Source organism: Engystomops pustulosus, chromosome 11 (genome assembly GCF_040894005.1).
Source record: "Engystomops pustulosus chromosome 11, aEngPut4.maternal, whole genome shotgun sequence".
NCBI classification, from domain to species: domain Eukaryota; kingdom Metazoa; phylum Chordata; class Amphibia; order Anura; family Leptodactylidae; genus Engystomops; species Engystomops pustulosus.
Genome location: NC_092421.1, coordinates 54,143,769 through 54,167,767, shown reverse-complemented (window position 1 = coordinate 54,167,767; position 23,999 = coordinate 54,143,769). Strand labels below are relative to the sequence as shown.

Sequence of the window (23,999 nt, the reverse complement as noted above, 5' to 3'; positions counted from 1 at the left end):
GACCCTTGGAACTTCTGGGTGGGCATTGGCCTGGAACCAGATGAACTAGAGCACAGCTTGAATCTATTAACACAATCATTCGTGTCACTGTTTTTTGTTTTTTTACTCCTAACAAAGCATCATGTAAAGTCTCTGTTGAAGAAGTCCTATGCAAATCTGGCCGTGTTGCACTTGGCGTAGGATGTTGGGGAGTGATACATAACACAGGGATCCTCTATTTGGTAGAAAAAGAATCCTTGTGCGGTGCTTTGCCCCAGGCACAGTTAGCGTTTTGCCACCATTGTTTCTGATAATGGGCTGATGTGTAGTAATAATCCTACTATTGTGCTTACAGGGACATTTTTGAGCGAGTCATTCATCTGAGTTTGGCACCAAAAAGAATAAAGTTCTTCTTCAAGCGTTACTTGGAATACGAGAAGAAACATGGCAACGAGAGCACCATTCAGGGTGTGAAAGAGAAAGCCCTGAAATATGTAGAATCTAAAGCGTCCATGACCACAGAATGAAGCCGGCCGCTCTATGGGGCTCGTATTGTGACTTGATGTCGGAGTTCCCCAGATCCCCGAGACTTGTTTGTGTGGTCGTGTCATCACATGGTTCTCTTATGTAAGGACTTTCCCCTGGGACTCTTAATTGGATTCAGATGCTCTACACGGACTGAACACTGAAGTCTTTATTTTTTCCAATCTTCATTTTATTGTATACAGTTTTATTTTGTACACAGTTGATGAAAAGTGATAATATTAAATAAACGCCGCTCTTCAAAGGAAATCCTGTTAATGAGAGACTAGACAATATTTTCCTCTCTAGTTTACGTGAATTCATAACCCAGGTATCTCCTTGCAATGTGTCAACATCACTGTATTTGTTGGTCATTATTTCTGATAAATTCCAACCAGTCTTCCACTTCCCAGCTTTACATGTAGTATGGTCAAAAGTAGCGTACAGAAATGACCTAAATTGTCTGCTTTGTTTGCAGACTATAATCTGGGAGATGCACAGTTCTGAATAAGAGATGGAAATTTTTATTTTATTAAGATTATTTCCAACGATTACCCACCCCCTTCGTTTTAGAAGCCTCCCTATCCATGGTTTACTTTTTTTTTTTGGTTCCTGGTTTTCTTTCTTGAGGGCATTGCCTTTTTTTCAAAGAAAGCAGCCCTTAAAGGAAATCTACCACTAGAATGAAGGATTGTAAACCCAGCACACTGACCCACTGGTGTGTGCACCTCCGGCAGGATCTGCTCTTCTTTTATTTTCTAATTCTCTGGTTTTTACAAAAAAAGCTTTTAAAATTATGCAAACGAGGCTAAGGAGCTCCATAGATGTTAATGGGGCCTGGAGCCCCTAAGGCTCATTTGCTAAAAGAAGAGCGTATACTGCCCGAGGGGCACACACCAGTACGTCAGTGTGCTTGGTTTACATTCATTCTTCCTGGTGGTAGATGCCCTTTAAGATTTGCCTTGAGATGAATCTCGGCATCAATGTGTGGTTTTCATGCAAAATTCACTCAACATAAATCGATGGGGGAAAGAAAAACTCATGCAGGAAATCTGCATAGAAACTCTGCATGAAAAACAGCCATAAAGACTGCATGGATTTTCTGCATGACCATCTGCAACACATGTTACCAAAACCAAGTAAATGTATAATTATTTAGAGCGCTGCTGTCCTAGATTTGTACTACTGGGAAGTTACAATACAATATGACTTATTGCTTTTTTTTTTTTTTTTCATTTAAATATCTGGTTGTGCCAAAACATTTCCATAGGTTTTTATAGCGCTTTAAGCTATATTTGGTATACTTTAATATGACTTGTTATTCTGTGTATTTAAGTATAACCGCTACTCTGTATGCTACCACCATTTATTAGCACTTTCTCCAACCCTCAAGATTTCACTTTCCTTTCCACCCTCCATCAGAGGACAACATGTCATGTATAACATTTCTCTCCATCTCTCATCTTATTGAATAATGAACTAGCACTCTCTCCTTGACGTGACAAGCCACATTGCCTGTTACCTCACATAACCCCGGACTGCAGCATCCCTGTGAATATTGATACACGTGGTGAAAGTTGAGCCTTTACTACCAGTACTTGTTGCTTTCTACTTTTCACATTTCCAAGTCCTCAGCCCTCCCATGCAGAGAGCTAAACATAGACCTGAAGAAGTCTTCACATGTGCTCTAAGGAGGGTCTGGGCAGAGGTACAGAAATGGTTTTATTACACATTGGACACGAGTTTCGCACTTCTAACCATTTCATCAGGCACCTGCCAAAAGAGAAAAAAATTACAATTGGCTTTATTATAAATTTGGGGCTTTTAAAGGGATTTGAGTAACCGTAGAGATTAGGTAGAACCTTTGCGTTTCTTCTTGACAGAAGCTATCACTACAACCATTAGTTTGGATGGTGTGGGAGACCCCTGCACCTATTTCATTGCTTATCCAAACATCTGTATAAACAGTAAAACTGAACCTGGTGCCTTAAAAAGCCAATCTGAGCACAACGACTGCCACGGCCCACAAGGCTGACTGTGTTAAATAGATTTAAATGAAGTCTACTATTTATTTTTTTTTTTTTTAATGCGTTATGAACCAATCATACCCTGAGAATGCTGTAGCTACACGGATGCAGAAACATATCTTGTTTAATCCTGGAACAGAGTGGTGTTGCTGTAAAAATTATGATAATGAGGCTCTGGTGCTTCTCCTCTTACCCTAATTATGCATTGCTTCAGAGAACGCTGCATTCACCGGACCTGACAGGCAGAAGTTATCAATTGCTGCACCATCCCCAGCTGCTGTGTATGAGTCATCCAGCTCAGGTTGATTAGTGAATGTGTTTATGTATGGAAGCTAGTCTTCACCCAGTTTTTTTTTATTTTTTTAACAAAACCATTAGCATCAGAGAAACAAGATATGTCTCTGCATCAGTGTTGCTACAACATTCTCAAGGCATTTTTGGTTCACAATTCATAAAAACAAATGGTAAATTTCCTTTAAGCCTTATCATGTAGGCAGCAACATTGGCTCCTCTAAGGATATCCAAATGGTACACATTAATGGGAAAAGCTTCTGCATCTATGTAAATAATTTAAATATTTGGGGCCGAGTCCAATAATAAATAAGCTCATTAACATTATAGTTAAAATCAGGGACTAATTCCAAATACACTTTTGTATTGTACAAGTTCCCAAAGAGTCATTTGCACTAAACACATTTAGAGGTTTATTATTTTATGTAGCGCCTATTTTTCTCCACATCCTTAAACACCAAAATATAAACCACAAGGATTCATATCATGTTTTTAGTATTCCGATGTAAGGATTAGTTGGGAGGGTCCATACAACAAAGGACCATAGTATGTTCCGCTGCATGCTCATAAAGTGGGATACATTGTCTGGTTTGGCACCCCTCAAATGCAGAAGGAGCAGTGGACATTGGTAACAGCCAGTGATTTGCTGCTGATGTTCAGGGTGTCTCCAGATGTTACCAATATACACCATTTAAATGTATAGGAAAACACCCACAGCGTACATTCAGCAGTGGAGGCCAGGGATGGATGCAGTACAGTTGCATCCATACCCTATAAGCTATTATAGGAATAAAAAAAAAAAAAAAGATAAAAGCCTACCCTAGGGGCCAGTTCAAATTACTGTTTCAATTTGGATTTTTCTCTTCTATTACAAAACTCAGGTAATACACAGTTTTAACACCCTTATTTTAAAATAAAACCATTTGGGACAAATATCAGTGTTAAAAAGAAAAATAATTAAAGTTCAAGTACTTTTAAAAGCTTGCCATCATTTTTTTTAAACCCTGTTGCCTATAAGTAAGTTCGATCTCAAAATCTTGTTCCGTGCACTTGCACAGACCGACCGTCAGCATGTGCGTTCAATCTCGTAAATCTTACAAGCACACAGTGCAATTTTGTTGGACTAAACTTGCTTGTAGATGTGAACAAAGCCTAAGAATGTTTTGACTGCTTTATTCATTCTTATTATTATTTGATAGTTGTAGTAGAGCTTGATAACCAGTAGTTATCTATTGTTATGCTGCTATGGACAGTTATGTGTATAGCAGCAGTTGTATAATGATGAACAGCTGTATGGGGTGACACTGAGTATCTCTTACTCGCCCTCTTCCCAGTTGGCACTTACTTTGTGTGAAACGCATGAGCACAAGGACACAAGCCAAGCTCTTCCTTCAATTTAAACTCTTCCAGACACACGGCACACATTTGCTGTGGATATATGATGCACAAGCATTGTATTAATCTAGGAACTAGGTCTATGTGAATCCTATCACCAATATAACTACAATGTGGGCAAATAGATAAATATTCAAAAATCAAATATGAATTTTACATGGAACACAATGAGGTAGAGGAAACTAAAAATATGATCATCATTATGCAAGTATATTTATAGTTGAAGTTATGGGGACAATGCTGTATAGACATGACAAAGTTGTTAGCATGGCACCTGTTAAGTAATAGGGAGTTGTTTCAAACCATGTACTCCCTTGAAGGGCAACTACCAACCGGATTTTTTGGGGAAAAAGAAGCTTTAAAAATGTTGCAGAACTTTAAAAAAAAAAGCCTCATAGAGGGGGCACACCAGTATGTCAGTGTGCTTGGTCTACAATCCTTGACCCTGGTGGTAGATGTCCTTTAAAGGAAACCTACCACTTGTAGTGGCAGGTTTCCGATGGCAATATCGGGCACCAGCTCAGGGTGAGCTGGTGCCGGAGCTTATTTTAGTTAGTGTTTTAAACCGCGGTATCGCGGTTTAAAACACTTTTTAAACGTTGTAGCCGGCGCAGGCAGGTACGCGCTCGGCGCTTACCGTGCGCGCGGCTACATAGGAAGTGAATGAGAGCCGTGTGCACGGTAAGCGCCGAGCGCGTACCTGCCTGCGCCGGCTACAGCGTTTAAAAAGTGTTTTAAACCGCGATACCGCGGTTTAAAACACTAACTAAAATAAGCTCCGGCACCAGCTCACCCTGAGCTGGTGCCCGATATTGCCATCGGAAACCTGCCACTACAAGTGGTAGGTTTCCTTTAAGGTGGTCCATACAGCACCATGTTTCAGGCAGCATGCTATAGAGCAGGAGAAGCTGAGTAGATTGCACATTGTGTCCTGTCTCCATGCAGCAGGAGAAGATCAACCAATTAATTTCATAGTTTGTTAAGTTTTACAAATATATGGCCAAAAAACTATATTTCACTCTGCTCAGCTTCTCCTGCTCTATAACATGCTGCCTGCAGATAGCACACTGTACAATTTCCTTAGCTACTTCTGCTCTATAACATGCTGCCTGCAGATAGGACACCATGTACAATCTGCTCAGCTACTTCTGCTCTATAACATGCTGCCTGCAGATAGGACACTATGTACAATCTGCTCAGCTACAACTGTTTTTTAAGACACTTATCTTCTAATTATACTACATTTTCATAACAACAGATTAAAAAGACTTTTTCTCGCAGCTGTATATGCTAATATGTATACTTATCATTTCTTTAAATATTGTGTCTGCTTGTTAATATAAGAAGTTAAGATGTTCCTAGAGCAGGTTATTATTATTATTATTATTAATATTCATGTGAAAAGCTATGAAAAACTTCTCTCTCTAGAGCAGGGGTCAGGAACCTTTTTGCCTAAAAGAGCCATGAACGCCACATATTTTAAAATGTTATTCCGTAAAAGCCGACCATATGCACATGCCCCCCAGTAGATAGGTAGTCCCAGTGTCACGGTGCCCCTGCGATCTACGTCTAAAATCGCAGGCATTCTCTCTGGCGGCGCCCCCTTTCCGAGTTCACTTAACTCACTTTCTGGCTCCCATCCTACGTGGCCAACGCGCCGGCACTCACAGATTTAAAGAGCGTGCCGCTGATTGGCCTTGCCCACTTCCCAGGTTCCTATAAAGACCGGCGGCTCCCAGCAATCCCCGCTGGATATTAGTGCTTCATGCCTATGAGGAAGCTTTCCCCAGTTTTTCCTTCCCAAGTGTTGACCTCCTGTTGTGACCCCGGAGCTTTTCCTGATTCTGCTCCTTCGCTGCCAGCCCTGACGTCTTGCTCCATCCTTGACCTTGCATTATTGCCGCCTGCCGTGACCGTCTGCCTGTTCCTGACCACGAGACTACCTAGTGATCCTGTACCTCGACGTTGGCTGCCACCGTGGACAAGTCGCGCCTGTGGAACGACCTGGTGGTACCACGCTGCAGCAAGACCATACTGCTTTGCAGTGGGTTCTGGTGAAGACCATCATTGTAGTGGTCCAGGTAGGTAGCCACAGCACATGCTTCCCAGTATATAGGTAGCCACAGCACATACTCCCAGTAAATAGGTAGCCACAGCACATACTCCCAGTAAATAGGTAGCCACAGCACATACTCCCAGTAAATAGGTAGCCACAGCACATGCCCGCCAGTGTATAGATAGCCTCAGCACATGCTTCCCAGTATATAGGTATCCACGGCACATACTCCCAGTAGATAGGTAGCCACAGCACATAATCCCAGTAGATAGGTTGCCACAACAACAACAAAAAATAAATATTCACCCACCCCCCCACCCCCCCCAGCCTGATTGTCATCGCTCCCATGCTCTTCTCTTTGACCCAGGCTCAGGCAATGGCAGCAATGGCGCCTGGGACGTACAGAGGACACAGGCAGTGGTAACATTGCTGCCTGTGTCTGGTGATCAGTCTAAGACACACAGCAGCCATCACTATGTATTAAAGATCTGTCTGAGAGCCAGATGCAGCCAACAAAAGAGCCACATCTGGCTCCCGAGCCATAGGTTCCCTACCCCTGGTCTTGAGGAACAACTCCTGTACAATACACATTATATGGTCAAACTACAATGCTAACATGAAACTTACCCCAAGCAGGCTGGTTTTGTTTGATTTTTTCTTTAAAACCACCTAGAAAATGTATATGAACCCGCAGGTAATTAAATTCTAACATTGACATTTTACAATAGCAACACACAGAATAATATTCATGCAGATACTGAATACAGAGAGTCAATTTCACATTTGTTGAAGACATTTGTGACTGTCCCATACACCCCTACACCAAAGTGAAATAAAAAAAGGGGAGAAAAATGCATCTCTGTAAAATATGATCACAAATCTGCCCTGTGTCACCAGTGGCGTAACTAGGAGAGGCAGGGCCCCATAGCAGATTTTTGCATGGGGCCCTCCTTAAAAATATTCATACATACACACACGTTGTAATAATACACAACATAACATTCTACAATATATATACTCGTCCACACATACATACATATACACTCATATGCACACATTTATGTATTCATATATACATCTATACACTAATACATGCAGTATATACAAACTCACTGTATATATATACTGTACAGTATATATGCATCAAAGTTTCATGCATACTGTTTATATACATACATACATCATATTCTTTTACATACGGTATACACCCAATGTGTATACATAAACATGCAGTATATAGACACCATATACACACATACTGCATATACATGCAGCATATACACACATACTGCATATACATGCAGCATATACACACATACTGCATATACATGCAGCATATACACACATACTGCATATACATGCAGCATATACACACATACTGCATATACATGCAGCATATACACACATACTGCATATACATGCAGCATATACACACATACTGCATATACATGCAGCATATACACACATACTGCATATACATGCAGCATATACACACATACTGCATATACATGCAGCATATACACACATACTGCATATACATGCAGCATATACACACATACTGCATATACATGCAGCATATACACACATACTGCATATACATGCAGCATATACACACATACTGCATATACATGCAGCATATACACACATACTGCATATACATGCAGCATATACACACATACTGCATATACATGCAGCATATACACACATACTGCATATACATGCAGCATATACACACATACTGCATATACATGCAGCATATACACACATACTGCATATACATGCAGCATATACACACATACTGCATATACATGCAGCATATACACACATACTGCATATACATGCAGCATATACACACATACTGCATATACATGCAGCATATACACACATACTGCATATACATGCAGCATATACACACATACTGCATATACATGCAGCATATACACACATACTGCATATACATGCAGCATATACACACATACTGCATATACATGCAGCATATACACACATACTGCATATACATGCAGCATATACACACATACTGCATATACATGCAGCATATACACACATACTGCATATACATGCAGCATATACACACATACTGCATATACATGCAGCATATACACACATACTGCATATACATGCAGCATATACACACATACTGCATATACATGCAGCATATACACACATACTGCATATACATGCAGCATATACACACATACTGCATATACATGCAGCATATACACACATACTGCATATACATGCAGCATATACATGCAGCATATACACACATACTGCATATACATGCAGCATATACACACACACATATACACACATACTGCCTATACATGCAGCATATACACACATACATACAGTACATGCAGCATATACATACATACAGTATATACAGCATATACACACATACATACAGTAAATACAGCATATACACACATACATACAGTAAATACAGCATATACACACATACAGCAAATACACACATACATACAGCATATACTGCAAGCAATAACACACATATAGCATACATTAATTAACTATACATACATATATAGGGACTTACATATCTTGCAGTGTGGTGGGTCCGTTAGGAGGCATCCTGCAAGCCTAGGAAGTGTGCTGGCTGGGCGGCAGCAACTTGGTGTGCGGCCGTGGGAGCAGTGTGGAGGGCCGGCGGCCGCAGAACCAGGGAGTCTGCCGCGGGACCAGGGAGCCTGCCAGGCGGCCACGGGAGCAGCGTTGATGGGGACTGAAGTAACGGCCGGGTGGCCGCGGGAGCAGCATGTCCGCCGGGCGGCCGCGGGAGCAGTATGTCTGCTGGAGCAGCGCTGAGGACGGGCGGGCAGCTGCGGGACCAAGGTACCTCCCGGGCGGCCGTGAGAGCATCATGCTGGCCGGGCACCAGCGGGATAAGTGTGAAGGGTGGTCGGGAAGCTGTGGGACCAGTATGCCAGCCGTGGTAGCAACGTGCTGGCCAGGCGGTCTGTGTGCTGGGTACGGGACACTGGGGAGGGCTTGACAAAGAGGGGGACGGGCCATGGTATCGACCTTAATGTGCCGTATAGCAGGGCCCGGGTGGCGGTCGGACGAGGTACGAAAATACAACGCAGTCTCCAGACATTGTGATTGTGCCGCCGCCCGGGCCCCTGATGCTCATGGGCCCCGTAGCAACCGCTACGGTGGTAGTTACATCACTGTGTGTCACTATAAGTGCTTATAGCTTTGGCATCCAAAAAGAAAGTTTGTATATTGCGACCAATTTGTGACTGGGTATACAATAAGTGCGATTTTACAAAAGAGAGATAGAGTCCTGCAGGGACAACTATACCCATTCGTCACTAAAAATTAACTTTTATTTATGCAAAAGAACTAAAATGTAGATAGGCAAAACTCCATCCACTATTGTGACTTTAAAATTATCAGCAGAGATGAATTGCAGCCACTAAGACTGGGTCGGATTAAGTCAGAGCCACCAATATACTGTAGTGGGTACAGGAGGTTCCCCTATTACAGTGTATCCCTATCCATCTACCCCTCATTCGATTGGGAGACGATACTCCCTGTAACCCTAATGGCTGACCTCAGCGTTCTAAGGGGAGGAGGGGGAGGTAGGGAAAGGGAGGATTCCTATCAAGCTAAGCTGATCCGCTATCCCTGCTGTAGATACTGAATAGCGTAATGTGAAGGTGGTGGATAGACTCCTGCCTTATTCCCTATTGCATAAGGCTGCTACACAGTGCTGTATTAAAATAGGATCAATATTAGCCCCCCCGACATGTTTCGCCACTCGCGGTGGCGTCCTCAGGGGTATCGGGGCTATTATGCGGCGCACACCGCAACACAGTGCTCTATATAGATTTCTACTATGACGTCATAGTGGGGGCCGTCCTAGGCAGCCAATCGTCTGGTGAGGGGCGCGACTGGGTGGACCAATCCACAGTGTCCTCAGCCGGCAGCGTCACAGGAGGGGGTGTGGCTCGCGCATGTCAATCGACTTAGTGCCGGAGCCACAATCTTTTCAAGTGCGCATGTCAGAAGAGTTGAGTATCGAGACAGATGGAAGGGGAAGTGCGCATGTCAGGGGACTTAGTCTACGTTTCCCAGGGAGGATGCAGTTATACATGGAACATAGGTAATGTATGGCATAGGTAATGTTTATGCTATTTTTGGAATTACATAGATGGATACAGATGTGCCCATGGGGGTTATCTGTTAATATCCTCAGAGTGTAGACCCTAGGAGACAGTGCAAAAGTCCATATGTATTAAAATGTGCAGATGTTTTGTTGCATAGGCGCAGAATACCCTCATCTCTCAAAGCATATAGACGTATAAGCGAAGCCCCTTGTGTGTACTGTTCCTCACTGTGCTAGTACAAATTTGGACACTGGTTTATGTAATAATAATGTCAATGTGATCGCGGTGTGCTCATATGGATGGATATTGCCCATGTAGATCAGAAAGACAATCAGCATGTGTTATATATTGACTCGTATCATAGGAATGCTGCAAAGGTAAAACCTTCATTAAGGCCTCTGGGACTCAATGTGCCCAATTTGTAGATCCATTTTGCCTCAAGCTGTAAAAGTTTGTGGTCCAAATCGCCTTTTCTGATACCAGTTTGGAGGCGGTCAATCCCCCAAAAACGTAAGTGTTCATAGTCTCCCCTATGCATGGTTTGTATATGTTTGGCTAGTGTTGTATCCTTCTTGGTTCTTACTGTGCTCAGGTGTGAAGAGATCCTTTTTCTCAGCTCTTGTATTGTCTTTCCTACGTAGAGCTTCGGGCAGCTACATTGTACCATGTATATCACCCCAGTTGTTTTACAATTGATGTATTTTTTTATCTGATATACACAGTTATTTTCTGAGTCCGAAAAATCCCTTTTTCTAACCATATACTTACAGAAAGAGCAATTCCCGCATGGGTAAGAACCTGTTATGCGGGGAGGTAGCCACGTTGTTATTGGGGTGTGTTTCTCACTGTAATGGCTCCGTACAAGTAGATCTTTAAGGTTTTTTCCCCTTCGATATGTAATCGAGGGGAAATCAGTCAGAACCTGTTGTAGATCCTCATCTGCCATCAGCAGGGGCCAGTATTTACCGAGAATGTCAACAATTTGTTGGGAATAGCCATCATAAGTTCCAATACATCTAATGGGTCCACATTTCCGATTTATGTGATTATTCCCAAGTAGGTCTTCCCGTTTCGTTGATCTTGCCTTTTGGTAAGCTCTATGTAAGATCTTTTTTGGGTACCCTCTTGTTACAAAGCGTTTATATAGATCATCACATTCTTTCTCAAATTCATGTTCCGTCGAGCAGTTCCTTCTGGCGCGGAGGTACTGCCCGGTAGGGATACCTTTTTTAAGGGGGATCGGGTGCCAACTGTGCCAATTAAGTAGATTATTTGTTGAGGTTTCTTTTCTGTAAATAGATGTTTGTATTTTGCCCTGTACATCGATAGTTATATTTAAATCCAGAAAGTAAATGTGCTCGTGATGAATTTCTGACGTGAAGTGCATGCCTATCTCGTTGTTATTAAGCTGGGAGACAAAGTCGTGAAAGAGGTCTTTTTCACCCTCCCACAGGATCAGAATATCATCGATATATCTTCCCTGGGAAACGTAGACTAAGTCCCCTGACATGCGCACTTCCCCTTCCATCTGTCTCGATACTCAACTCTTCTGACATGCGCACTTGAAAAGATTGTGGCTCCGGCACTAAGTCGATTGACATGCGCGAGCCACACCCCCTCCTGTGACGCTGCCGGCTGAGGACACTGTGGATTGGTCCACCCAGTCGCGCCCCTCACCAGACGATTGGCTGCCTAGGACGGCCCCCACTATGACGTCATAGTAGAAATCTATATAGAGCACTGTGTTGCGGTGTGCGCCGCATAATAGCCCCGATACCCCTGAGGACGCCACCGCGAGTGGCGAAACATGTCGGGGGGGCTAATATTGATCCTATTTTAATACAGCACTGTGTAGCAGCCTTATGCAATAGGGAATAAGGCAGGAGTCTATCCACCACCTTCACATTACGCTATTCAGTATCTATAGCAGGGATAGCGGATCAGCTTAGCTTGATAGGAATCCTCCCTTTCCCTACCTCCCCCTCCTCCCCTTAGAACGCTGAGGTCAGCCATTAGGGTTACAGGGAGTATCGTCTCCCAATCGAATGAGGGGTAGATGGATAGGGATATACTGTAATAGGGGAACCTCCTGTACCCACTACAGTATATTGGTGGCTCTGACTTAATCCGACCCAGTCTTAGTGGCTGCAATTCATCTCTGCTGATAATTTTAAAGTCACAATAGTGGATGGAGTTTTGCCTATCTACTTTTTAGTTCTTTTGCATAAATAAAAGTTAATTTTTAGTGACGAATGGGTATAGTTGTCCCTGCAGGACTCTATCTCTCTTTTGTAAAATCGCACTTATAGCTTTGGAACACTATGAGATATCCAGGGGATTTTGAGATTGTACTTCAAATTAGTTTAAAAATTTGGATGAAATCTTTTGCGTTTAGTTATGAAATAAACTAAATTTGGCAAAAATTTCTTTATTTTCAACGTTCTAAATTCTCTACTTTTGATGTCTGCTTTATGTTGCCATCTTTTTTTAAGATTCCACATATTTTACTAGAATATTATGAGGCTCAGAATTTGGGTGCCGTTTATCAAATTTTTGGGAAGACCACAAAAATTCATATTTTGATGGACCTGCTCAACTTTTCATTGACTGTGAGAGGCGTAAATAATAGCTAGAATTGTAAATTAACCCATAATGGAAACTACACCCTTCAACGTATGAAAAAGCTCTTTTAAGAAGTTTGTTAACCCTTTAGGTGTTTTATAGGGGTTAAAACAAAATGGAGGTGTGGTCTACAAATTGTTATATTTTTTGATAATACATTAATTTTGGGTGGAAAATTAAACATTTGTAATGGATAAAAAGTAACAAGGCTACACAAAGTTTGATACCCAATTTCTCCCGAGTACACTGATGCCCTATATAACCTGCTGTATGGGCGCACGGCCGGGCATAGAAGGGAAGGAGGAGCCATCCAGATCAGGTTTGCTATGTCACATTGTACAGGTTAAAAAAAATTTTGTTTTTTTATTGTGGACCTTTAAGGGCTTATTTTTTTTACCACATGAGATGCACTTTTCTGGTACATAATTTTGGGGCATCTATAGCTAATTGGTGAGACTTTATTAACTCTTTGTTGGTGGAGGAAATTTAAATCATCAATTTTTAGGAACATTTTTTTGTTTTTTTTTAGTGGGCTTATTTTAGAGTCAGCATTTTTTATCACTTTTTAGAGCATTTTTAAAGGGTATTAATTAAAAATTATCTTTGTTCGGGGCGTTTTTTGAGGTTGTTGGCATTCACTTGATGAGCTTCAAGAGGTAGTCACCTGAAAAGGTTTTCATATCATATATGTCAGGTTTAATAAGTAGGATTTCTTGCCTTATAAATGGGGTTGGGACATCAGTTGGGACTATCAGTAAATTGGGTTGGGACAGAAAAGTTTCATTCTGATTGTGCACATGGGAAGACAAGTTATTTCCTATGCAGACGATAGGGGATAACAAGCTGATCAGTGAGGGTGTGACAGCTGGGACCTGATCACTATAAGAGGACCCCCAGCAATCTGGAGAATTCTGCTCCTACTTTTGGCTAGAGCCACAGGTAAAGAATTCCTCTCCATTCTGTAGTATGGGAGTGTTGGAAATTGACAAGCACAGCGCTTTATCTTTGTGGCACTCCCATTCACTGTCTGTGAAGGTTCTGGAGATTGCCAAACACAGTGCAATTTCTGACACTCCAATTTTATTGAATCCATATTGTAAATCACGTTCTCTGGATACCTGGGGGTCACATTTGTGTCATCAGTGGGAGTCCCAGCAGTCAGACCTTCATGACATGAGCTTGTTTTCCTCTATCCACAGGACAACTTTCGGGTGCGCTCACATGGTGTGTTCTTGGTTCTTTATCTGAACAGGCTTGCAGGCAGAGCCGACGGGTCCTCCTCGATACAAGAGATTATTTTTAGATGCCGGCAATCATTGAAATGGATCTGAAAATCTGGCACTTCAGCAATGAAGTCTGTATCTATGCAGATGACCAGCTCTTTAAGGAATTAGCGAGCAGCTGTGCCCCTATAAATAGTGTCTTATGGGATCATTTACAAAACTAGATTTGACCCATTGAACAGTCTATGTTTGATCTTTTATATGAATATGCACTGTAAACACATTAGAAGTAAATTGACAGATCTTAGTTATCAAATCTTAAAAAGAGATCCGGGGGCATAAATTAATCCGGGACCAGGATCTCATACAAAGACTTTTCAGGGTTCGAATTTGATAATCCTTGTACAAGCCAGGTAATGCAACTCACTTGAAAACAAGATATAGGGGCTTATGTAACGGTCGGGGATCACACTTTCGGCAGACTTTGCACCGTTTTCGGGATTTGTGCAGCTTTGACAGGTATTTAACAGGTTAGGCTAGGATTGTGTTGCATGTGATCGTTTTTTGGTACAGCTGGCTTTCATGCGTCAGAAATTGGGAGGCTTGGCCATCGGACGATCCGACAAATTCCGACTGAGCGCGGGATTTAACTTTCAAATTGTTTTGCAAGACCAAGCACTTACATGCACCTGGAAGAAGAAGGTGAACTCCGGCGGACCTGAGCGGGGAAGCAACACATGCAGGATATCGGGCGCATGATCTTAGTGAATCGCGGGACAGTGCGTTGCCGTTGGACAATGCACTTTCATGAACTCTGCGGACCGGGTAAGCAAATGTGCCCCAGCCAATTCAGATGGTCGGTGGTTGTGCCAATCCCTAATCAAATATTGACCTATCCACAGCATTGGCTATCAACATCAAAGCTCTTAAACACTCCTTAAAAATACATCAAAAGCTGCAAATGTGATGCAAACCTAACAGCAAATTGCTTTCCATGGATTGCAGATCTTACAGGGCGCTAGAGACATACATTTTTACCCAATCAGATAATTTAAGACACTAAAAACCTAAATAAAACTGCAATTTTCTAATATATCTGCTGGAATACATAAGCTCACCTTCTTATAGCCACGTCTCCTGTACTGCTCCTGTTGCTTGAGTCTAAACAGAAAAATACATTATATTTATAGATATTATCCCCATTTGTACAAGGTGTTTTCATAATTCTTTTAAGACTTTTACTTACCCACAAGGAAATTATTTCCATGATAAATCTATGAAGAGTTACATTTTCACTGACCGACAATCAATTATTCATTTGTTAATGTAACTTCACATGGGAAACATCTTGTCTCAACCCATCTACACCGTATAGCAGTGTTTTCCAACCAGTGGCTCTCAGGCTCTGTAAGGGTGTGTTTACATGTGTTGCGTTTACATCAGGGGTGCACAACCTTTATCGCTCCAAGGGCCACATTGTCATACTGCTCAACTTCAAGGGGCTGCACTAGTAACTTAGATGCGCAAAAACCACAGCACAAATGTCACTCCAAAAACCACTACTACATTTGTACAATAACTGATGCAGACTACAAATACAGTGCAGAAACCAGAGATGGTGATAATACAGGAGACCCCCTCCTAGAACAGACCTAGAATACTGGAGACCCCCTACAGAAGGCACTAATACAGGCGATCCCTCAGAGCAGACCTCTAATACTGGAGGTCTCCAAGAGCAGACATATGATACAGGAGGCCCTCAAAGCAGACCTAGAGACCCCCTTGGAGACCCCCAGGGCAGTGTAGCGAGTACAGAACAACACATTACAGTCATCACTGCTAAGGTCCCCTTTTGCTCTGGGTGCTGCACTGCCTTGGGTCCAAACTCCTGCACAACTGCCCAGCCTCCTGCACCAATGATGGCAGTGCTCATTTGTCTCTGCGGGAAGCAGAGTGCATGCCACATGCTGTGCAATCCTCGTTTTCATTGTGTTAACACAATGTAATTGCAATATTTATATAGAGTAAATGCAAACTCACCCCAAAACTCCATGTAATATTGTTCCCCAGAAAAGTCATAGTACTGCTAAAATGTATTTTCAGGATAGGTATAGGTCATTCATTTTAGATGGGGGCCAAACAAACAGCACCCCCACAAAGAGGTTATCCATATTAACCTGGTCTGATCACTACACGGAGAACTTAGCCGTCTGCTTCCTGTTCCATTTGCTGGGTATCAGCTGCTAAGAACAGCTGATTTGGGAGGTGCTGGTTTTTGGACCCCACCAATTTAAAATTGTGAACCTAGACTATGGAAATATTATTAAAAAATTTTAAAGGAGGTTTCCCCATGTAGACACTGGATATGTCATAAATAAATTATACTGTAGGTGAGCAGAGTATATAGTCTTAAATAGAGTTGAATGGAGAGTGGCTGTGCACAGTGTTGGACTGGTGTACCTTGGGCCCACCAGAGAAAATTCTGGGGGGGCCCACCCTTCATGTAATAAGAAAGACTACCAGACTACTCCTAATTGAAGTGTAAAACACGTTCTATCAAACATTAGATACAGAGCCATAATCGAGGTCCATACATAACTGTAGCATTCAGCCAAGGCTGCAGCCACAATGGCATTGTGAATGCACCCAAACTGTGCCCAATCATCTTATTATATTACTGTGTACGGCGGCTGGACCTCCATGTGTGGCTGTGTACGGCGGCTGGACCTCCATGTGTGGCTGTGTACGGCGGCTGGACCTCCATGTGTGGCTGTGTACGGCGGCTGGACCTCCATGTGTGGCTGTGTACGGCGGCTGGACCTCCATGTGTGGCTGTGTACGGCGGCTGGACCTCCATGTGTGGCTGTGTACGGCGGCTGGACCTCCATGTGTGGCTGTGTACGGCGGCTGGACCTCCATGTGTGGCTGTGTACGGCGGCTGGACCTCCATGTGTGGCTGTGTACGGCGGCTGGACCTCCATGTGTGGCTGTGTACGGCGGCTGGACCTCCATGTGTGGCTGTGTACGGCGGCTGGACCTCCATGTGTGGCTGTGTACGGCGGCTGGACCTCCATGTGTGGCTGTGTACGGCGGCTGGACCTCCATGTGTGGCTGTGTACGGCGGCTGGACCTCCATGTGTGGCTGTGTACGGCGGCTGGACCTCCATGTGTGGCTGTGTACGGCGGCTGGACCTCCATGTGTGGCTGTGTACTGCGGCTGGACCTCCATGTGTGGCTGTGTACTGCGGCTGGACCTCCATGTGTGGCTGTGTACTGCGGCTGGACCTCCATGTGTGGCTGTGTACTGCGGCTGGACCTCCATGTGTGGCTGTGTACTGCGGCTGTACCTCCATGTGTGGCTGTGTACTGCGGCTGTACCTCCATGTGTGGCTGTGTACTGCGGCTGTATCTCCATGTGTGGCTGTGTACTGCGGCTGTATCTCCATGTGTGGCTGTGTACTGCGGCTGTATCTCCATGTGTGGCTGTGTACTGCGGCTGTATCTCCATGTGTGGCTGTGTACTGCGGCTGTATCTCCATGTGTGGCTGTGTACTGCGGCTGTATCTCCATGTGTGGCTGTGTACTGCGGCTGTATCTCCATGTGTGGCTGTGTACTGCGGCTGTATCTCCATGTGTGGCTGTGTACTGCGGCTGTATCTCCATGTGTGGCTGTGTACTGCGGCTGTATCTCCATGTGTGGCTGTGTACTATGGATGTATCTCCATGTGTGGCTGTGTACTGCGGCTGTATCTCCATGTATGGCTGTGTACTGCGGCTGTAGCTCAATGTATGGCCGTAGCTCCAAGTATGGCTGTGTACTGCGGCTGTGTAGAGATGGGGCCCCCCCCCAACCCCGGAATACAAACAGGGCCTCATGACCCCCAACCCCGGGATACAAACAGGGCCTCATGACCCCCAACACCGGGATACAAACAGGGCCTCATGACCCCCAACCCCGGGATACAAACAGGGCCTCATGACCCCCAACCCCGGGATACAAACAGGGCCTCATGACCCCCAACCCCGGGATACAAACAGGGCCTCATGACCCCCAACCCCGGGATACAAACAGGGCCTCACGACCCCCAACCCCGGCATACAAACTGGGCTTCATGACCCCCAACCCCAGGATACAAACAGGGCCTCATGACCCCCAACCCCGGGATAGAAATAGGGCCTCATCCCCCCATCCCTGGAATAGAAACCGGGCCTCATCCCCCCAACCCCAGGATAGAGCACCTGTCACCCTTAAAAACAGCACTAGGAGCTGCTTACTAAAGTAAGCAGCTCCTAATGCTACAACAGTCCCAGCAGTGTTACACTGCTGGTGTGATCAGAACCCTCCTCTTTAACATATATACAGGATAGATACACAAACAGCAAGAAACTTACCTGAGAAAGTAGCAGCAAAAAATAAGACAGAATATAAGAAGAAGAAACCCAGCACCAAAAACGAGAATGAAGAAATTCTGTGGCGCTGCTCGGACAGATTCTTTAGTCATATTAGTCCTTTGCATCTGGCGGCTTGTAGAGATCTGTGTGAGAGAACAGGTTATATGACCTAAATCTTCTCAGCATCACAACATACAAAAAACATAGCAGACCCCAAGCCAAGAGCAGGAAAACAATACAATACAGGAAACGTTTTGGAGACAGCAGATCTGTTAAGGCAGTGAAAAAGAAGTTATGGCAGAAGTTTAGAATGGAATATATTACATTTTTAATTTCTGACCTTCTTACATAACTTTCAGATTTTTCATATAAACACGGTTATAGCATGGTAAATCTCAACTTAGTATCCTAAAAACATGGACGTTTTTTTTGCAAACATCTACTATGCTAATTCTCATCAGATGACTTGTGTTTTATCTGCGGTGTTGTTACCTGTATATTATGCTCTCTGTCATGTGTGACTAGTACGTCCAGCTGTTTGCAGTTCCCCTCTACTACTTGTCATTCATTGCCTGTTGTTGTCTTTGCCATAAGAGCAGGATGTGAAAAGTAGCATCATATTGCAAATGTGGCCATAAAATAAGTGCAAAAGACAATCTTCACATCTTTAGGAGCAACATTGAAGAACAGACCGAGAAGTTCTCATTTAGTGAACGCAAGTGTATGATGTGATCATACAATTTATCGCAAAGCGGATAAACACCATCAACATGTGATCAGAATACCTTAATAGGTGTATGTAGATATTATCTACACACATCTACATAATAATAATAACAACAGTCATATGGAACAATAGGAGTGAGGACCTTGCTCACAAGAGCTTACATTCTAGATGTATCTACACACATCTACATACCGTTTGCATCTCATTATGGTATAAATTACAATATCTATGTAAAAATGTAATAATTAGTGATAATAATGAAACATTTTTTGCACATATTAGACAAATAGTTGGTTTAACTTTGTAATCTAATAAATAAAGGTCCTTGGGTCATTTTCTTTGTTACATTTAGTATTCAACAAAATATCGATGTTGTAATATAAACTTCTGTATTACAAGAGACTATTAAATCATGTGAAAATTAGAATAGTACTCACTAGTCATGTTGTAAAGGCGCTGGTTATAGGGAGCTTGTTGTACGCTTCAATCTGTTCTTCACTACTGTGGTCCACAACGATGCATCATTCAGGGATCAGATGGTCATGTGAAGGTAACCCAGAATTGTAGAGGAAATCCTGTCCTTTGTCTCCTCATTGTTTGTGGGCAATGGGACGATTTAGATGGGTCACATGTCCGTCAGCACGAGCCAAACTTTTGTTCATAATTTGTAGCGTGAACACATTTTATTTAAAAGGCACAGGGCAAGTATAGAAATGACAGAACATGAGAACAAATCCCAATACTGTGCCTTGAAGGAGGGCGGGGGGTGTACTGTTTTCAATGCATTATGAAGCAAACATACCTTGAGAATGCTGTAGCTACACGGTTGCGGAATAATATCTTGGTTAATCCCTGTGCGGAGTGGTTTTGCTGATAAAACAATTATAAAATTATGATAATGAAGCTGCCTCCCTTCTGTGGCTGGTTCAGCTCTTCTCCTAGCACATTAGTAATTCACTGCTCCCAGGATGATGTAATCCCTGGGTTGTGCCTGAAGGCAGAATAATCAACAATTGCTGCACCATCCCACAGCTGCAGTGTATGAGTGATCCAGCTCAGGTTGATTAGTCATGTCTTGACTAAGCTCCATGTGTAATGACAAGTTCAGTGTGTAATGTGTTTTTGTAGGCAGCCAGCCTGACCAGGCTTTCCCAAGGTCCTGAATGTTATAATTGTTTTTTTTCAGCAGAACCACTCAACTCAGGGATGGTTTCTGCATCAGTGTAGCTACAGCATTCTCAAGGTATGTTTGGTTCATAATGTATCAAATCAAACGGTAGGTTTCCGTTAAGGGAATTCTGCCACTAGCACCACACAGTTTTGAGCTGCACTCACTTACATTATGTTGGTTCCATTCTGAATTCGGCTGTTATCTTCTTTGATACACAAAGAGTGCCATTGCTAAGAAAATAAAAGTTATAAAAACATTCAAATTAAAGCCAGTGCTCCAGGTTGTATGTATTCGGATGCTTGGTGCTCCAGGCTGTATGCATTCAGATGCTTGGCGCTCTGTCTGAACATAATTATGCTCCCCTACTACTAAAAGGGAGCCAGCTTTCTACATAACGGGCGTGGATGCATGAATGAACCGGAAGTGGCTTCACTCACTGAACTTTTCGGCCAGTGGGAGGTCAGCATTATTTGTACAGGAGGCGTGCATAATTATGTTTGAATGGAGCGCCAAATACGCCTGAAGCGGGTACTGTCACATGGTGCATTCTTGGACAGTTCTGGTTGTGTTTTTAAACACACTGAAAACGCATAAATTTTTGCATGTTTACCATGCGTTTGGCTGGTTTTATTTAATGTATTAACATTTTCATAGCTATATATGAGGGCTTGTTATCTGCGGGAAAAATTATACTTTTTTTTTTTAAGTGGCACCATTTAATATTGCGGTGTTCACTTGTGGGCTCTGCTCTCATTCTGTGCTCAGGGACGGTTTTCTGTCAGACTTTGCACGTTCTTTTTAGTGCAAACTGCCTGCACATCTATTGAAGAAGTGTCTGCGCCACATTTATGTCGCACACAGCCTTTGTGGTACAGCTGCGTTCCGATGCTCAAATCGGACCTTGCACCAGATTTAACATGCAAAGTCCGACAGACTTGTGTTGCGTGCCCCATGTTAAAGGTGCCTTGAAAAAAAAAAAGGTGCGCTCTGTCGGGGCAGTGCAGGGGGCGCCAGATTCATGAAAAACGTGCGCCAGAAATCCTGAATCTGTCTCCCTCTGCACTATACTCAGGCAAACTGCATTTAGTGCAGTTTGCACTGTTGTTAGTAAATGTGCCCCTTTTTTATGTGCAAAAACGCACCAAGAACTGACCAAGAAAACACAGTGTGAAAGCACCCTTATTCATGGCCACCCGGGAGCATTTACACATTCAAAACAACTGGGGGAGGGGCCCACAAACCTTATATACATGCATGTACCTTCCTGATTGGATGGGTTAACCTTATACTAAACCCCGTTGGTTACATTAGTGCATGGCCAGCACTTGGTCAGCGCATGGCCAGCTAGTCATCTTCAAGTGAATATCATGTAGCCAACATATGGCAGTCAAGTTCTTTGTCCTGTCCATCCTAATTAATGGTCAATCATGGGAGAGAGTACCACCCACACCCTTGGAATGTGGATACTTTGAAATGTTGTGTTTGGCATAACAGGCGGCTTTAAAACTAGAATTATTAATTTCTACTTCACCCTAAGCATTTCCTCTCCCTCTGCCTGCTGAAATCTCACCTCAGTTGGAGTGTAGAAGTTTCAGCATGTAGGGGCCCAGGGAATGCCCCCAGAGCCCTTCTGGTTCATTAGCATAGTTTTAAAAGTTAATTTTGGTGCGGAAATCATGTGTAACAGATAAGAAGATTACCACAGGCACAGGGTCTGGATCTATGAGCAAGTGCCCCTGGTGTATCATGATGGATTTTGATTTTTGAAGTCAGTGGTTGATGAGGGGAAAAAAAAAAAATTTAGATTCCTCACTTAGACTGGGCTTTACTCTACATACAAACAGGAACCATTCTGATTCTGTGTAGTAAAAAAAAAAAAAAAAACAAAAAAAAAAAAAAACAAAACAGTCTTATGGCTAACAGAACAAGAATAAAGTCCCTAATATGCCATGACACGCAGCATTGGCCGCTCAGTACAGCCTTCCCCTTGTCAGCTTATTTTTAGTTCGTGACTCAGACATGATTTCATGTTATGAAGGAAGAAATAATAAAAACCATCTAAGTAACAAAAAAGGGAAAGAAGCCTACTGCAATTTAGAATAAATCTATTGAATCCCTCAGGGGAAACTAAACAAAAACAAATGAAAAAAAGTTTCCAGAGGGTCATAAAAAGGTTTCAAAAGTATAATAAAGCAGGAGGTAGGCATTTTCTGCAGATATTAGTCGGTGCAGCTTTAGGCCTATTAATAAATTGCAAAATGCAGGACCCAAAATGGATTGTAGAATTTGTAAATAGTTTTCATTGAAACTTTTTCAATTTCCTCTCATTTCCTGGTAGAAAGTCTGTTCTGGATATAGAGATTATGTAGTAACAGGGGACTTAGGGACTCACATCTCCCCTGGGTCTTCGGTTCTTTTGAGCCAAAACTAGGAGCTGATGGACACACAGAACATGTGCAAGTCTTTCCATTATACGTGATCTGTCACTGGAAAGACTTGGATGCTGTCCGTGTGTTCGACCACTTGTGGTTTCAACTAAAAATAACTCAAGGAAATAACCGAAGACCAGAGATGTGAACTAGAACTAAGGTTAGATCAACACATACAAGATGATTCTCATCTGTTAAAAAAACAAAGGTTACCATTATTTTTTCACAACCAATTTGCATTAGTTTGGAATCTGTTTTACACTGTAGCCTGAGTGATTTGTGAATAGAATAGGTGCACAGTCAATAACGGACGAGTGCATTGATCCATAAAAGTGCATTATGTACATAAAGCCGAATAAACAAGATCCAAATGCATCCATCCAGAATAGCAAAAAAATTCCACAGGTGGCCATGTGCTTTGTTAAATATTCAGCCTTACAGCTTGTAATACAGGTGGTTGTTACTGTATTTGCTAGTAAATTAATTCTTCTCAACTTTCATAGGCAAGTTTATAGCTGCTTTAAATCTGTAAAATACAGATCCATTATACATCCATGTGAATCAGGCATTGCAAAAACTTATAATAAGCACATAGTATATCTATCACACTGTGGCATCATGTGTTTTAGTATTAGAGATGAGGACTTTGGGGACAAATTCCCCGCCATTGAGAATAAATCTGAGAAAGCTGGGTGAATTTCTTCACTATCTTAGGCTACATTCAAACGGCCATCATGGGGACATATATACTGCTGCATATACATCCCCATAGACGGCAATAGGCTCCTGGTGGAGGAAAAGATAAAACATGTTCATGACGGCCATGCGTCCAAATCACCCCTCCTCCTCTCCAGAGTGCGTCCTGTATGCCCGCCCAGCTATGGCTACGTTTGGGTGCATGTAGCCTTAGATTGGTTTCACGGTTGCTTGGGTTGTAGACAAGCAATTTCCACAGGGATAAACCAGATGCAAATAGACTAAATGAGAAACAGTATAAAGAAAACACTAAATATGCAT

General features: G+C 42.8%; 2 protein-coding genes across 6 annotated transcripts in view; one reads left to right on the top strand and one right to left on the bottom strand.

Moving 5' to 3' along the window:
• PDCD11 (programmed cell death 11) overlaps positions 1–771 on the top strand; it is a 43,482-nt gene extending 42,711 nt beyond the window's left edge. For all 4 annotated transcript variants that reach the window (XM_072131083.1, XM_072131084.1, XM_072131082.1 and 1 more), the window contains one exon: positions 335–771. In XM_072131083.1, coding sequence (XP_071987184.1) covers positions 335–506 — 172 coding nt within the window. In that variant the 3' untranslated portion in view covers positions 507–771. The remainder of the gene's footprint in view (positions 1–334) is intronic.
• Positions 770–21,885, bottom strand: LOC140106584 (RING finger protein 122-like). 2 transcript variants are annotated; one of them, XM_072131090.1, is made up of 7 exons: positions 21,814–21,885; positions 20,722–20,783; positions 18,656–18,798; positions 15,382–15,424; positions 6,898–6,939; positions 4,165–4,247; positions 770–2,274 (listed from the first exon to the last, which is right to left on the bottom strand). In XM_072131090.1, exons 3-7 carry the CDS (start codon positions 18,778–18,780, stop codon positions 2,178–2,180), a joined length of 390 nt encoding a protein of 129 aa, XP_071987191.1. In that variant the 5' UTR covers positions 18,781–18,798; positions 20,722–20,783; positions 21,814–21,885; the 3' UTR covers positions 770–2,177. The 2 variants fall into 2 exon arrangements, with proteins under 2 accessions (XP_071987191.1, XP_071987190.1); XM_072131089.1 differs by lacking the exons at positions 20,722–20,783; positions 21,814–21,885 and adding an exon at positions 19,820–19,938.
• Between the last annotated feature and the right edge of the window lie 2,114 nt (positions 21,886–23,999).